This window comes from Cervus elaphus, chromosome 22 (genome assembly GCF_910594005.1).
Source record: "Cervus elaphus chromosome 22, mCerEla1.1, whole genome shotgun sequence".
In the NCBI taxonomy this organism is placed as follows: domain Eukaryota; kingdom Metazoa; phylum Chordata; class Mammalia; order Artiodactyla; family Cervidae; genus Cervus; species Cervus elaphus.
Genome location: NC_057836.1, coordinates 51,500,561 through 51,518,099, shown reverse-complemented (window position 1 = coordinate 51,518,099; position 17,539 = coordinate 51,500,561). Strand labels below are relative to the sequence as shown.

Below are 17,539 nucleotides of genomic sequence, written 5' to 3'. Positions count from 1 at the left end.
GCTTTATCCCTCTGTGTTTCAGGGTTGCAGGGTACCTATTACAGACTTTGACAGGGAGTGGCTCTCAGAAAGTCAACTGGATTGTCTCAGAAAGTGAATATCAGCCTCTGTTTTCAAAATATTCTCTCATTTTTTTATAATACTATACCCCCAAATTTAATAAGCCATGAAAATCACTGAGACACTAGATATTTCAAAATTGAACAGAGATGGGCATTCTACTTATCAGCTGCTCCTTTTCTGAGTATTCTTGGCATCGGCGAGTATACCTTGGACAATTACATCATCATCCAAATAGATGACTTTCTCGTGTTGGTGGATAAGCAGAGGGAGATAAAATCGAACAAAGTTCAGCTGTTAAAACAAGAAAAGAAGTGATGGTGAGGAAGAGACAGAAGTCCCAGTGTCTAATAGGGCTGCTCATGAGTCAGCTTTGACCATGACCATGGCTCAGCTCCAGGTTTGGAGCAGAATAAAACAAGACTGCAGAGAGGCCTGCCTGAGCTTCCTCGTGCGGTTTACCTGGGGCCCTGGGACTGAAATCAGCACCCATCAGAGGGTCTTCTAGATCCAACCCCCACCCCCCACTGCTGAGACTGTCACTATTTTCATCTCTGTGAATTGTTACCATGGAAGGCACAGAGGCTATGAATCTTTCTGGCCACAAATTGCCTGCCTTTCTCTATACTCAGTAATCTGACACCGATCAACTGAAACAGCCTTAAACACACACACACACATGCATCGTCCCTCACATCATCACATCACACACACAAGTTCAATGTCTTAGCTCCTTGAACCGGAGAAAAGCCGGAGGTGCATGGGCCAAAGATGGGTGTCTTAACAGTTTAATGTGCTGCGCTCAGTTGCTTAGCTGTTCCAACCCTTTGCAACCCTGTGGACCATAGCACTCCAGGCTCCTCTGTCCATAGGATTCTCCAGTCGAGAATACTGGTGTGGGTTGCCATTTCATCCTCCAGGGGATCTTCCTGACCCAGGGATCGAACTCAGGACCCTTGCATCTCCTGCACTGGCAAGCAGATTCTTTACTATGTGGGAAGCTATAATAATGTATAATGCAAAGTCCGAACTTAGTGAGCACTTTCGATAATAAATATCTGGAATTTGGAAAAGATAATATCATTTAGAAGGCTTAGAATTTAGTAAATTTTCAAGGATGTATTTAAGTAATAATCATACATAGAAGAAAGCTGAATTTTCTGTAAACCTGCCATAAAAACACCACTTTTTATGCAGGAAAGTGTCCTTCTTGTAAGAACTCTTGCAGTGAAACACTTCAAGATTGCTAGTGCCAGAGAAAAAGTTAATGTCGCCTGAAAATATTAGTCAATACTGTGAGGTAAACACCCCGTCTTGTTACAGTTTTCCCTTAGTTGCTAGGATACTCTGAGCTAAATGTAATGTCCAATCACAGCACACACAACTGCCAGTGGGTGGGGAATATATTTTCCTGGTCTCACTACTTGGCACCCCAACCACCCCTTAGGTATATTTACACATATAAAAGGATCCTACATTTTCTTATGCTTCATTTCTTCTTTCATAGCTTCATTATGTAAACCATCTTACATCCTTTCTGCAACAGTTGCCTTATAAATGATCAAAGCAGAGTTTGGTGGAGATCTACACTGGGAGGCTTCAGAAACATTTCATGTGTACCCCAGTGGCTGGCCCTCCACCCCGAACAAGCGTCTCACCGAGAACCATCCCCTACATGTGTAATCCCTACTCACAGGCTGGAGCAGCTCAGGCCTCGAGGAGTCTGGTCTGATCTTTCCTTTAAGGACCACAGGGTTGAATTCCACGATTTTAAAGTTTATTTCTCTCAGTTTAGAATGTTCGATCCATTTCCTAAAGAGATAACAAAAACAAAGAACAACATCTAGCACACACCTCCAACCTTGCCTCAATACACCTATTGCCTCGGAGGCAATGTCTTGCCTCCTTAGAAAATTAAAAATACGACATGTGTAACCTTAGGCAATTCTAGTCTATAAATCCTTCTGATTTTTCCCCCATTTGGTTCAGCTTTGATTTTTTTTTTCATTCACATAACTCCTTTTTCAAAGGAAATGAAGCAAAATAGTAATAACCAAATATCTCCCCAGAGCCTCATAATATCTCCACAGGAAACTGGAAGAACAATAAGTGTTCCTTCTTTAAAAAAAAAAAAAAAACTTTATTTATTTATACTGCATTGGGTCTTGGTTGCAGCATACAGGTTTGGTTCCTCAACAGCATGTGGGATTTTAGTTCCCCAGCCAGGGATCAAACCCACGTCCCCTGCATTGGAAGGCCAATTCTTAGCCACTGGACTACCAGGGAAGTGTTCCTTCTTTCTTATAAAACAGCATCTGTAGTTGCTGGTGTTCTCTTTGCCATGGGCTAAGAGCCCTGTAAGGAGGCAGGGCATCCTTTGACTGAATCGTGTTTACTCTGCTGTTTGGACTCCAAGGATGACCTGAATTTACCTTTACCTTTCAATCATCTGTTTTTGCTCCCCACCTTCACCTCCTCTTCTCCACCCTCTCCATTTAAGTGTGCTCGGTCTTACAGAAATTCTGCCTATCTTTTGTCCAGTTTGTAATACAATTCTTCATAGAATCATTTCAAAATTAAATTTCCAATTTTATTTCTCATGTGGGCCACACGTTTTAAAACTACACATGGTAACATTTTTGCTGATTAAAAATTCAACAAGACAGGTTTCCCTAGTGGCTCAGTGGTAAAAGAATCCACCTGCCAAGGCAGGAGACACAGGTTCGATCCCTGGTCCAGGAAGATCCCACATGCGGAGGAGCATCTAAGCCTGTGTGCCACAACTACAGAGCCAGTGCTCTAGCGCTGGGGAGCTGCAACTGCGGAGCTCATGTGCCGCAACTACCGAAGTCGGTGCGGCCTAGAGCCCATGTTCCACAATAAGAGAAGACGCTGCAATGAGAAGCCCATGCACCGCAACAAAGAGTAGTTCCCACTCCCTGCAACTAGAGAAAAGTCCACACAAAGCAATGAAGGCCCAGCACAGCCAAAAATCAATCAATAAATAACATTATTTTTGAAAATCGACAGAAGGACTCAATCTTCCAAACAAAATTTAGACCTGCAAAATTTGAAACATAAAAATCAGTCATTTATACAATGTTATAAATATATCTCAATAAAGCTAGGGAGGAAAAAGTCATGTAAACAAGAAAAAGAGAGACAACCAATAGAAAAATAGTCCAGATACTTGAACATGCACATCCAAATGGCCAGGAAACATGTGGGAAAAAAGGGCTCAACCTCATTAGAAATCAAGGAACCTCAAATTAAAACCACAATTCAATATCCCCGAACACCATCAGAACAGCAAAGCTGGAAAGATTGACCATGCCAAGCACTGGTGTTACAGGGGTGTGTTTACCAAAGGATCCACAAAGATGATCATTAAGCTGTACATGGGGTTTATACAATTCTCTGTTTGTGTGCTATATGTCCAAAAAAAGAATTTTTAAAATATTTTAAAATGGGGTGGTGGAGATGACAACCAAGAGCTGAGAAACAGCCCCTGCTTAAACGTCCTGAAGCCCTGCAGTTCATGCCTCCCTCTGGTTCAAGTACAAAGCCTCACTCCTATTACACATGCCATCCTTCTGGTTTGGTTATCTGGTATTCATACCCACAGAAAATTAAAGAGCTGTTAACAGGCTAAGTGAACAAGCTGCAACAGGAAGTGATAAGAAGAGTTTGGTGATCTGGTTTGGGGTTTGGTTATCTGGTTTTCACGCGTGGATGTTTGCGCTCAGTCGCTTCGGTCATGTCTGACTCTGTGACCTCATGGACTGTAGCCCGCCAGGCTCCTCTGTCCATGGGATTCTCCAAGCAAGAATACTGGAGTGGGTTGTCATGCCCTCCTCCAGGGGATCTTCCTGACCCAGGGATCAAGCCTACTGCATTGCAGGGCTTCAGTCGAATGTCTCCTGCATTGCAAGCGATTCCATACACACTGAGCCACCTGGGAAGCCTGGTTTTCATACCCACAGATAATTAAAGAGCTGTTAACAATGTGCTAAGTGAACAATCTGAAATAATAAATGATGAGAAGAATGAGAAATGAGACAGAAAACCCCACAACAGCCAAGGACCTTTTAGATAAGGAGAAATTGTGTTTTATATCTTAGTACCTCCTGTGGTGCTGTTAAAAAAAGAAATTTGATTATAAAACTCAAACATGAATACATTCTCCTTATAAACGATAGAAACAACACTTGAAATACCTGAACTTCTCTTCATCACTGTTCTCTCCACTTCTTTCATCCTCCTTAAAAATAATTACTTTTTAGAGCTGGGGGTATTTCTGGGTCTATTTTTTTTTTTTTCTTACAGAAATACATACAAGTACATGTACACATTTATAGTTTGGGGCTTTTCATTTCATTGCTTCAGATCGAATGCTGTGTCCTCCACATATTTGTATGCTGAAACTAATCCCAAGTGTAGTGGTATTTGGAGGTGTGGCTTTTAGGAGGTGATTAAGTCTTGAGGGTGGAGCCCTCATGAATGGGGTTAGTACTCCTATAAAAGAGACCCTGGTGAACCTCTCATCCCTTCTCCATGTGAGAACATGGCAAGAAGGCAGCCTGCTCTAGCCAGGAGGTGAGCTCTTACCAGACACGAATCTGCTGGCCCCTAGATCTTGGGCTTCTCAGTCTCCAGAACTTGAGAAATAAAAGTTCTCCTGTTTTTAAGCCAAACCATCTAGACTGTGGCATTTGGTTACAGCAACTCAAATGAATTAAGACATTCATAAACTGGGTCAGTGTATGAGGACTGCAACTTGTATTTTCCGCTTAATAATACGCCTTGGGGATCTTCTATGCCTTCTTTCTTTGTTAATAGCTGGATCATATTCCATAGTTCATTTAAATATTCATTCTTCCAGTCCAGATGGACATTTAAGCACTTTGCAATTTTTTTTTATTATTTCACGTCATGCTAAAATTAACATTGTGGTACGTATATTTTGGTAGTGTGTACTAGAATTTCTGTGGTACATATTCCCAGCTGTTGAAATGGAATGGTGAGTCAAAATATATATACAATGCCATTCTATTAGATATTTCCATAGTGTCCTCTCAAAATGCTTTAGTAATACATAAAGTGTACATTGTGCAAACAAGGAATAAGCATGTCCATTTTCCTGCACAGGATGGTGTTATCCTATTTAGATTTACCATCCTGATGAGTAGACAACTATATGTCATTGTTTTAACTTGTATTTCCCTACTAGTAACATGGGACATCTTTTCGTGTTTGCTGGCCATTTATAGTTTTTTGTTCTGTGAATTGTCTGCATTCTGTGCTCATTTTTATACTATATGCTTGTCTTTTTAAATTTTTTTTGGTAAGAATTCTTTATACATTTTGGATAGTAATCCTTTGTCTACAATACTTGTTGAAGACAGTTTTCCTAACCAGTTGTGTGATCAGTTTCACTCAATGTTTTTCATCAGTTAAAATTTTTTTAATATTAGCAGTCAAATCTGTCCATTTTTTTCGCCTGGGGTCTGGGAGTCACTCACCATACCAAAATTATACAACTATCCTGCAATTTAGTAACACATTTAGAATTTTATCTCCTGTTTATTTCTTCTAAATTCAACTTCAATTTATGGTTTAGTATGGTGTGTGATAGGAAAGAAGTGACTTTGCAGTTTATGAATTATAATTAGTGATGATTACATATTAGATGATTACGTTAATAGCCTCTCAGGTTAAGAAAGCAGAGAAACGAGAAACTGAGAAAGAAAGACTCTTGTAAATAGCTTAAGGACTGGGTTTCCTTCGTGCATTAAATAATTCACTTCTGTAGAACAATGCACTGCCCTACCAGATTAACAAGGCTTTGCTGAAATTTCCTTAGCGAGGCAACACATTTGTCAGGCCATCAGGTAAACCTCAGGTTATCCTCTCATTAATTTGAAGGACATTTACTAGACCCAAGAAAGCAGAGAATCCATGTAAGGAAAGATGAGAACAATTAAAAGGAAGTAGAGGGACTTCTCTGGTGGTGCAGTGGACGAGAACCCAGCTGCCAATGCAGGGGACACAGTTTCCATCTCTGGTCTGGGAAGACTCCACGTGCCTCAGAGCAACTAACTCTGTTTCTCTGGCCTGCGTGCTGCGACTGCCGAGCCTGCAGGGCTAGAGCCTGTGCTCAGCCACGAGAGGAGCCGCCGCAACGAAAAGCAGCCTGCTCGCAGCAACTACAGAAAGCCCATGAGCAGCAACGAAGACCCAGCACAACCAAAATAAATACACTTTTTTAAAAAAACAAGTTGATTAAAAAAAAAAAAAAAACAGGAAGTAGAAAACTCCAAAGTCCACAGTACACATGTTACCGTATTCGGGACAGAGTGTTCCGGAGCCCAACGACATAAAACAAGATGTTGGCATCGGTGTTGCTGTAGATACTGTTGATGGCGGCCATGGCGGCGCCCATCCTGCCTGCTGCTGCACAGATCACCACTGGAATTTCATCCTCCATCTCCTCTGCGGTCTCAGAGTCATCATCTGGAAACATCAGAACCAGAGTCTTCGAACATGAAGGAATTTCACAGGCCAGCTTGTCTTCCCCACTCCAGGGGGAGGACAGCACAATAGGGAAGGGACTGTCCATCATTCTCCAATATCCAACCTTTCCTTCTCTCAGAACATTGGAAATATAGCTGGCACATAGCCAACCACTCAGAATATTTTTCTAGACTCCCTTGCAGCTCTAAGTGACCAAGTGTTGACCAGTGAGATGTTGGTGTCAGTATATGTGCAACTATTGGGTTTGCCTTTAAAAAGAATGTGGGGATTTCCTGGTGGTACACTGGTTAAGTGGTTGAGTGAAACTATTCTGTACTCTATGATAGTAGATAAATGTCATTATAAATTTCTCAAAACCCATAGAATGAATAACACCAGAGGTAAACCCAATGTGGACACTGGTGGGGATTCCCCGGAAGTTCAGCGCTTAAGACTCAGAGCTTCCACTGCAAGGGGTTCAATGCCTGGTCAGGGAACAAAGATCCTGCATGCCTCATAGTATGACCAAAAAAAAGAAGAAAGAAATTAACTATGGACACTGGTGATAATGATGTGTTGATGTAAGTCCGTGGAATGTAACACATGTACCACTCTGGTGCAAGATGTTAATAGTGGGGGAGACTGTGCGTGCGTGTATGTGCGTGTTTGTCTGTGTGTGTGTGTGTGTGTGTGTGTGTGTGTGTGGGTGGTGGAAGGAGGAATGGGAGAAGTCTCTGTACCTTCTGCTCAGTTTTGCTGTGAATTTAAAACTGCTCTAAAAAGTAAAGTCTATTAAAAAATCAACATGCACTTCTCGAAAAACTCCAGCCCAAACAGAAGAGGATCCAGTAGATGGTGATTGTTTTCTGCAGCCCTCTCAGCCTCCATTCCAAAGGCAGACCTCCTACCAGCTGGGTGTATGTCTCTCAAGCCTTTCTTAATGTACACCCAAAACATGTAAACTACACACTGTATAGATATTACATGAAATTTGATGTATTATTTTAAAACCAAAATGAAATCATAATTTCATAGTCTCTGTAACTTCCTTTTTTCATATAACATACCACAGATATCCATCTTTAGATGCCAATATTGTGTTCTTTTGGGCAGTATTCATAGCACTGATTGCTTTTTAAAATTTTAATACTGAATGGGATAAAAATGTGCTATTGGATAAATTTATGTGGTCCAAACACTTTATCACATATAAATATATGGCCAGTTAATTAGTCAGGATATGTGCTTTCTAACAGTTCTTTTAACAGCTATTATAAAAGCAACTCATTTCTTTCCATGGAGAAAGGAGTTTGCAATGGGATCAGCCAGCTGAATGTGTTGGCTTATGGGCAGGAAGTGAAATGTGAGGAGTAAAGAGCTCGAAGTTCAAACAACATTTGACCTTATATGACCTTCTCTCTTTCTCAAAGCAATTTACTGAGTCATTCTTTCTGTACTATTGTGGACTGAATTGTATATCCCTAAAATGCATAATGCTGGAGCCCTAACCCCCTAGTATTAAGTTAAATGAGGCCATTGTGCATGCTCAGTCACTCATGTCCAACTCTTGGCCAACCCCAAGGACTGTAGACCACCAGGTTCCCCTGCCCACGGAATTTTCCAGGCAAGAATACAGGAGTAGGGTGCCATTTTCTTCTGCAGGGGATCTTCCTGACCCAGTGATTTCTTGCATCTCCTGAATTGGCAGGCAGATTCTTTACCACTAGCATCACCTGGAAAGCCCTAAATGAGGCTATTTTTGCTGATTAAAAATTGACAAATGGGGCTTCCCTGGTGGGTCGGTGATAAAGAATCCACCTGCCAATGCAAGAGACGCAGGTTTGATCCCTGGTCCGGGAAGATCCCACATGCCGTGGTGCAACTAAGCCTGTGTGCCACAACTATTGAGCCTGTGCTCTAGAGCCCTCAAACCGCACCTGCTGAAGCCAGCACAGAGCCCTCACTCTGCAACAAGGGGGGCCTCCGCACTTAACGAAAAACTAGAGAAAGGTCTGCACGGCAGCGAAGACCCAGCACAGCCAGAAATAAAGTAATTAATTTTAAAAAGATAGATTGGGAAAAAAACAAAAACCAGCCAAACAAACTTGGGGCCAGGAGGGTGTTTTAACACACCCTCTGTGGGGTTCTTATAAGTGTTAAAGTTTGAGTAGCAGTAATAACTCTAGAACACAACTAAAATGTTAGTCTTGGTGGGTTTTCTACAAAAAGTCCTTGGAAACTGACCAAATTTTTGCTTGTCTCTGAACCTGCCTATTGAAAGGACTCAAACTGTGTCCTTAAGTATTTCATCTCCTTCATTCATTTATTTAGCTGTCCTGGGTCTTAGTTGAGGCATGCAGAATCTAAACTTTATCATTATTATTTATTGGAGTATAACTGCTTTTCAATGTTAGTTTCTGCTGTACAATAAAGCAAATCAGCTATATGTATACATGTATCCCCTCTTGGACCTCCCTCCCACCACCTCTCTTATCCCACTCATTTAGGTCATCATCAGTTATGGCATGCAAACTCTTAGTTGTGGCATGTGGGATCTAGTTCCCTTACCAGGGATTGAACCCAGGCCCCCTGCATCTAGAAGCTCAGAGTCTTAGCCACTGGACCAGGGAAGTCCCAATTAGGTATCCCTTCTTGGTGGACTACCTGCCTGCTTACCTGCTTCATTCTTTTCTATAATTATTTTTATTGTAGTAAAATATGCAACATAAAATTTACCATCTTGGACTTCCCTGATGGTCCAGCGGCTAAGACTCTGTTCTCCCAATGCAGGGGGCCTGGGGTTTGATCCCTGGTCAGGGAACTTGATCCCACATTCCTCAACTAAGAATTCACATGTTGCAATTAAGATCTGGTGCACCCAAATAAATATATTACAAAAAATCTTACCATCTTAACCATTTTTAAGTGTGCAGTTCAATAATATTAAACACATTCACAACTGTTGTACAACCATCAGTATCATCCATCCCTATAACACTTTTCATCTTGTAAAACAGAAACTCTATACCCAGTAAACAATAATTCCCTCCCCCACCCACTCAGCTCTTGGCAGTCATCACTGTGCTTTCTGTCATCATGAATTTGACTATTCTGTCTCATATTAGTGGAATCACACAGTATTCATCTTTTTGTGATTGGCTTCCATCACTTATCATACCTGCTTCATTCCTGAGCATGGTCCCCTTATGAACTTTCTTATACAGAATCCCACAGAGGGTCACAATCAGAAGGAACAGCAACACCTGGTTAACTGAAACAAAAATAGAAACATGTTCAAGTCTAACCTGTCAAACTGAAATTGTGGATTAAGTTTAGAATAGCCGGTGTGAACACATGTGCTCCCTGACATTTCTGACATACACAGGAGTCTAGAACCTTTCTCCAAGTAGACAGCATGCAAAGTAAAGGGTTAATCTGTGATACTGGTGATTCTCAACGATACCAGATGTAGTTTAAGGGGAGACAGGGCTCTTCCCAGGCAGTCTGATGTACAGATTACTTAACCTCTCTGAGCCTCAGTTTGCTCATCTGTTAAATGGGGATTGTAATAATAATCATTACCTTTCAGGGGTGTTTTGAGAGTTAACAAAGCCAATAAAGGCCCAATAAAGACTTTAAAACCATTATGTATTATCATTTACTATTTTTGTGCATCAAGATATTCATACTTATTGGCTTCATACTGATCTATTTTCTAGCCCCTAGGCATTTGTCCTCACATTTGTAAAAGGAAGGAGTTGGACAGTCTTCATGGATGCCTTTCAGAGCTACATCCTAAAGCTCAGTTGTTCTGCCTTACTGACATCCACCATCTCCTCTCTGCCTTTCTGGGTTATCAGATTCAGACAGAGACAAGCAGATACTATACTCAGTTTAAAACAGAAATACAGAGAAGCAGAAGAGAAGAGACAAAGTTTAGAGTTTGTCAATACAACTGATTAATATTCCCATCCCACAGCCAGTTTGGGGAAGCAGCCCATTGCCTCTACCATCTGACCCCTTTTTAGTATAAGTATGTCCCATGTAGTATTTGGGATATACTTACACTAAAAACTTATTCATAGTTTATTAGAAATTCAAGTCTAACTGGATATTTTATCTTTTTATCTGCTACACTGGGCAGCTCTACCCTGAGGGTAACAGTAACACAATTAGGTTATTATTTTCCCACTAGATTCACAAACAACTGGATATAAAATCAGAGGCAAATCCAGGTTTTGATGGTGTCATAAGAGTAAATAATTTGAGGTGACTCTTTAAGAATAAGAAAACAAATTACAAGTTAGACAGGAACATGAATATTTATTTAAAATGAGAAAATAAACCATATTTGCAACTTTTATAGAACCATCAGACCACTCTCATGAAAAATCTACCCCTGAACAAAACATGCTAAGAATTGCCTTTGGAAAAACTATCTATGAAAATCAAAGAAAATTTCAAATATAAATAAATAAATAAAAGAAGAAGACAAAGAATAAGACCCAGCATCAAAAAAGTCCTCCAAAATATCTATTTTTAATCATAACTTTCCAAAGCTTGTAATCTTACTTTTTCGTAACAAAGCCATGTGGGTTCACGTGGATAAAAACTGTGACCTGTGGATTAAAGAATAAAATTTTGCTTAATAGATAATCAACCCAAAAGTCATAATATAATTATTAAGGACTATGTCTTTGACTGTTTGATATATGGCAAATTTTATAATCATTCTTAACTGTTCTGAATTTAGAATTTTGGAAACTATTTTGTGAATGTAGATCTCACCTCTTCAGATTGATTTCTCTGGTTGTAAAAAATGTGCAAAAGGCCCCCAATGGTAATCTTTTACCTTCTTCAAGAAGCTGTGGTACATATACACAATGTATTACTCAGCTATTAAAAAGAATGCATTTGAATCAGTTCTCGTGAGGTGGATGAAACTGGAGCCTATTATACAGAGTGATGTAAATCAGAAAGAAAAACAGCAATGCGGTATATTAACACATATATTGGAATTTAGAAAGATGGTAACGATGACCCTATATGTGAGACAGCAAAAGAGACATAGATGTAAAGAACAGACTTTTGGACTCTGTGGGAGAAGGTGAGGGTGGGATGATTTGAGAGAATAGCATTGAAACACGTATATTATCATATGTGAAACAGATCGCCAGTCCAGGTTGGATGCATGAGACCGGGTGCTCAGGGCTGGTGCACTGGGATGACCCAGAGAGATGGGATGCGGAGGGAGGTAGGAGGGGGATTCAGGATGGGGGACACATGTACACCCATGGCTGATTCATGTCAATGTATGGCAAAAACCACTACAATATTGTAAAGTAATTAGCCTCCAATAAAAAGAAATAAAATTTTAAAAAAAGAACAGCTGTGTGAGTCCCCTGGGTTAGCAGGTCAGATGGCACTAACTAAACGAAATGTCACATAAGAAAGCTTCCTTGATATAAAATATCAATTCCATACGTTTTCCTCTGCTATCATAACTTCCTTCCTTTGATAAGGACACTTCTACATCTTTATGAATCCCTTAAGAAAACAGAACCTTCCTCAGAGGAGGACACTTACACCCCATTCAATCATTTATTCAGTAAACATTTACTGAGATCCTACTAAAAGTCTGTGCTATGTCCTGGGGATGCAGTAAAAAACCAGTCCTGGTCCCTAACATGGAGCCATTTTCAGTGGGAAAAAAACAGATATTAAAATGTAATAAAACAAAATAATTATCAGTAGATTATGAATAAAATAATTAGACATAAAGGATACAACAGAGCTGCTAGAATAAACATGAATGGAGGTAGGGAAGCATCTTGAAGACAAATCAGGAAAAGCCTTGAGGAGATGACATTTGACCAGGAGAAGGAGCAGGAGCCAGTGGAAAGAATGCAGAGGAGCATACCAGGCAAAGGGAACAGCAAGTGCAAAGGCCCTGGGGCTGAGGATCCCAAGCATCACAGGAAGCTCAGTGTGGCTGGAACATAATGGACCAAGGGAGAGACTGACCCGAAGAGGCTGAAGACAAACTGTGGGGGCCAGTAAAGGGGCATGGACCCCTTTCATCCACCTTTGTCTTCCTTAAATCCCTAAAGCAATGTTTCTCATCAAACATTCCCACAGAAATTCTGATGACAAAGGACAGCAGACACTCAAAGTCATCCACAGTGAGTTGAAAATACCTAACAAGTTTCTTGTTTTACCTTTAAATTCATGTAAACTGGTACAAAAATATCTGAAAAAAACAGTTCCTTTCATTGTCAGAAGAGCTCTTTTTGGGGAGAAAACTCTTCGTTATGAAATCAAGGTTTTCTATGCATAGATGGATGGATAGAGGTGAGAGAAGAAGAAAGCTAAGAGTAAATGATAAGCTGGAATCCTGTGATTTGGCAGCAGCCCAAAAAGAACAGCATGTAAGGTGGAGAAAGATCCTGGGACAGGAGATGCCAATCACCCATTAGAACTTATTAAACAACACATTTCTAAATAACCAACAGGTTACTGAAGAAATCAAAAGGGAAATCAAAAAATTTCTAGAAACAAATGACAATGAAAACATGACAACGCAAAACCTATGGGATGCAGCAAAAGCAGTTCTAAGAGGGAAGTGTATAGCAATACAATCCTACCTCAAGAAACAAGAAAAACATCAAATAGACAACCTAACTTTACACCTAAAACAATTGGAAAAAGAAGAACAAAAAATCCCAAAATTAGTAGAAGGAAAATTATAAAGATCCAAGCATAAATAAATGAAAAAGAAATGAAAGAAATAATAGTAAAGATTAATAAAACTAAAAGCTGGTTCTTTGGGAAGATAAACAAAATTGACAAACCCTTAGCCAGACTCATCAAGAACAAAAGAGAGAGGAATCAAATCAACAAAATTAGAAATGAAAAAGAAGAGGTTACAACAGGCAATGCAGAAATTCAAAGGATTATAAGAGACTATTATGAACAACTATATGACAATAAAATGGAAAACCTGGAAGAAATGGACAGATTCTTATATAAGTTCAATCTTCTAAGGGTGAACCAGGAAGAAATAGAAATTATGAACAACCCAATTACAAGCTCTGAAATTGAAGCTGTGATCAAAAATCTCCCAAAAAGCAAAAGCACAGGACCTGATGGCTTCACAGGAGGATTCTATCAAACATTTAGAGAAGAGCTAATGCCTATCCTTCTAAATCTCTTTCAAAAAATTGCAGAGGAACACTTCAAAACTCATTCTATGAGTATCTATTTGATGCTAAAATCAGACAAAGACAAAACAAAAGAAAACTACAGGCCAATATCCCTGATGAACACAGATGCAAAAATCCTCAACAAAATTTTGGCAAACAGAATTCAGCAACACATCAAAAAGCTCATACACCATAATCAAGTTGGGTTTATTCCAGGAATGCAAGGATTCTTCCATATACACAAATCAATCAATGTGATACACCATATTAACAAATTGAAAGATAAAAACCATATGATCATCTCAATAGATGCAGAAAAAGCCTTTGACAAAATTCAAGACCCATTTATTATTCAAACTCTTCAAAAAATGGGCATAGAAGGAACCTATCTCAAAATAGTAAAGGCCATATATGATAAGCCTACAGCAAACATTATTCTCAATGGTGAAAAACTGAAAGTATTCCCCCTAAGATCAGGAGCAAGACAAGGGTGTCCACTTTCACCGCTATTATTCAACATAGTTCTGGAAGTCCTAGCTACAGCAATCAGAGAAGAAAAAGAAATAAAAGGAATCCAGATCAGAAAAGAAGAAGTAAAGCTCTCACTGCAGATGACATAATACTGTATGTAGAAAACCCTAAAGATAGTATCAGAAAATTGCTAGAGCTAATCAGTGAATTTAGCAAAGTTGCAGAATACAAAATCAATACACATAAATCACTTGCATTTCTATACACTAACAATGAAAAATCAGAAAGAGAAATTAAGGAATCAATTGCATTCACCAATGCAACAAAAATAATTAAATATCTAAGAATAAACTTACCTATGGAGACAAAATAACTGTATACAGAAAATTATAATACACTTGTGAAAGAAATCAAAGATGACATAAACAGATGGAGAGACATTCCATGTTCCTGGGTAGAAAGAATCAATATTGTGAAAATGACTATACTACCAAATGCAACCTACAGATTCAATGTGATCCCTACCAAATTACCAATGGCGTTTTTACAGAACTAGAACAAAAAATTTACAATTTACATGAAAACACAAAAGACCCCAAACAGCCAAAGAAGTCTTGAGAAAGAAAAACGGAGCTGGAAGAATCAACCTTCCTGACTTCAGGTTATACTACAAAGCTACAGTCATCAAAACAGCATGGTACTGGCACAAAAACAGAAATATAGACCAATGGAACAAGATAGAAAGCCCAGAAATAAACCCATGCACCTATGGGTACCTTATTTTTGACAAGGGGGGCAAGAATATACAATGGGGCAAAGACAGCCTCTTCAATAAGTGGTGCTGGGAAAACTGGATAGCTACTTGTAAAAGAATGAAATTAGAACACTTCCTAACACCAAACACAAAGATAAACTCAAAATGGATTAAAGACCTAAATGTAACACCAGAAACTATAAAACTCTTAGACAGAAACATAGAAGACTCGATGACATAAATCAAAGCAAGATCCTCTATGACCCACCTCCTAGAGTAACAGAAATAAAAACAAAAGCAAATAAGTGGGACATGATTAAACTTAAAAGCTTCTGCATAGCAAAGGACACTATAATCAAGGTGAAAAGACAACCCTCAGAATGGGAGAAAATAATAGCAAATGAAATAACTGACAAAGGATTAATTTCCAAAATATAAAAGCAGCTCATATAACTGAATGCCAGAAAAACAAATAACCCAATCAAAAGTGGGAAAAAGACCTAAACAGACATTTCTGCAAAGAAGACACAGAGATGGCTAACAAACACATGAAAAGATGCTCAACATCACACATTATTAGAGAAATGCAAATTAAAACCACAATGAGATATTTCACCTCACAACAGTCAGAATGGCCCTCATTAAAAAGTCTACAAACAATAAATGCTGGAGAGGGTGTTGAGAAAAGGGAACCCTCTTACACTGTTGTTGGGAGTGTAAACTGATACAGCCACCATGGAAGACAGTATAGAGATTCCTTAAAATTCTAGGAATAAAACCACTATATGACCCAGCAATCCCTCTCCTAGGCATATACCCTGAGGAAACTAAAATTGAAAGAGACACATGTATCCCATTGTTCACTGCAGCAGTATTTACAATAGCTAGAACATGGAAGCAAACTAGACGTCCATTGACAGATGAATGGATGAAGAAGTTGTGGTACATATACACAATGGAATATTACTCAGCCATAAAAAGAATGCATTTGAGTCAGTTCTGATGAGGTGGATGAGCCTAGAACCTATTATACAGAGTGAAGTGAGTCAGAAAAAGAAAGATAAATATTGTATTCTAACACACATATACGGAATCTAGAAAAATGGGGCTGAAGAATTTATTTACAGGGCAGCAGTGGAGAAACAGACATAGAGAAAAGACCTATGGACATGGGGAGAGGGGAGGAGAGGGTGAGATGTATGGAAAGAGTAACATGGAAACTTACATTACCATATGTAAAATAGATAGCCAACGGGAGTTTGCTGTCTGGCTCAGGAAACTCAAACAGGGGCTCTGTATCAACCTAGAGGGGTGGGATGGGAGGGAGATGGGAGGGAGGGTCAAAAGGGAGGGGATAGATGTATACCTATGGCTGATTCATGCTGAGGTTTGACAGAAGACAACAAATTCTGTAAAGCAATTATCCTTCAATAAAAAATAAATTAACAACAACAACAAAAAGAACTTCTTTCCCTGTACAGGTGGGCTCTAAGGACTTTCGAAGAACTGAAATTTCCAATACTCAGTCTGCAGCCTCTGCCATGCTCGGCACCTTCTAATCCCCACCCTGCCTCCACACTGCTTTTCCCATGAATCTAAAGACACACATTGCTGTATTTGAGAGGAATCAAGGGAAGAGGGCACGTTCTTTATTTTGAACATGGAGGGTGGGAGAGAGAAGCAACTGATCTATAAAGCTCTGTGGGTAGTGGACAGGAGAATGGAAGCCGTCAAGGACTGGTATGAAGTTTGGAGGGAATATTGCATCAGGGAAAGGAGAGTTAATTTCCTTTGAATTTCCAAATCGATGGCAGATGGCTAGAATCTTAACTTTTTTTTGACACAAATATCTTGGAAGTTTGGTGACTCCTACAGATCTCTTCCCAGAATAATATCTTTAAAAGCTTAAAAGGTATATTGTGTTACAAAGAAAATGAATGATAAAATTTTAAAGCAAGCCATCAAAATATTGGGGGAAAAAAACAAATTTGTGAGCTACCAACAAATATACTTCTTTATTAAGCACGTAGAATACTTACTGTAACTTGAGGTAGTGATGAGCTTTAAAAAATGTGAGATATTTGTAACAACTTTAATGTAATAGGAAAACATCTGATTTATACTGATGATGAAATCACAGGTACCACAGTTATTTTTGTGGTTTGTTGCCTATATTCACAAGGGAAGGAAATGCTCAATTTCAATGAAAGGTTAGTGAAATTAAAGATTCATTTTTCTCATCTAAGTGCCCGAGGAAATGAAACGTACCTATGGACACTTTAAGCATCTGCACATCTCAGTTTAAAGATTACAGAATCTCTGGGGCTGATTCAAAGGACAGCTAGGTTAAGATGTCAGAGAAAACTGACATTTTTAATGTTTCACCGTCTAGTAAAATTGCTTCTTTGGGAAGATTTGCCAGGTTTGTGCTGTAGCTTTGTGTAGCCCCAGACTCACAGAGTGTGTGTGTATGTGTGTGTATGTGTGTGTGTGTTTGTGTGTGTGTGTTTGTGTGTGTGTGTCTGTGTGTTTGTATCTG

At 39.3% G+C, this 17,539-nt stretch overlaps 1 protein-coding gene across 3 annotated transcripts in view; it reads right to left on the bottom strand.

Annotated features, from left to right (window-relative positions):
• GLT8D2 (glycosyltransferase 8 domain containing 2) overlaps window positions 1-17,539 on the bottom strand; it is a 50,262-nt gene that overhangs the window by 6,658 nt on the left and 26,065 nt on the right. For all 3 annotated transcript variants that reach the window (XM_043881606.1, XM_043881607.1, XM_043881605.1), the window contains 5 exons: window positions 11,146-11,192; window positions 9,752-9,844; window positions 6,402-6,573; window positions 1,755-1,872; window positions 270-354 (listed from right to left, as the gene is read on the bottom strand). In XM_043881606.1, coding sequence (XP_043737541.1) covers window positions 270-354; window positions 1,755-1,872; window positions 6,402-6,573; window positions 9,752-9,844; window positions 11,146-11,164 — 487 coding nt within the window. In that variant the 5' untranslated portion in view covers window positions 11,165-11,192. The remainder of the gene's footprint in view (window positions 1-269; window positions 355-1,754; window positions 1,873-6,401; window positions 6,574-9,751; window positions 9,845-11,145; window positions 11,193-17,539) is intronic.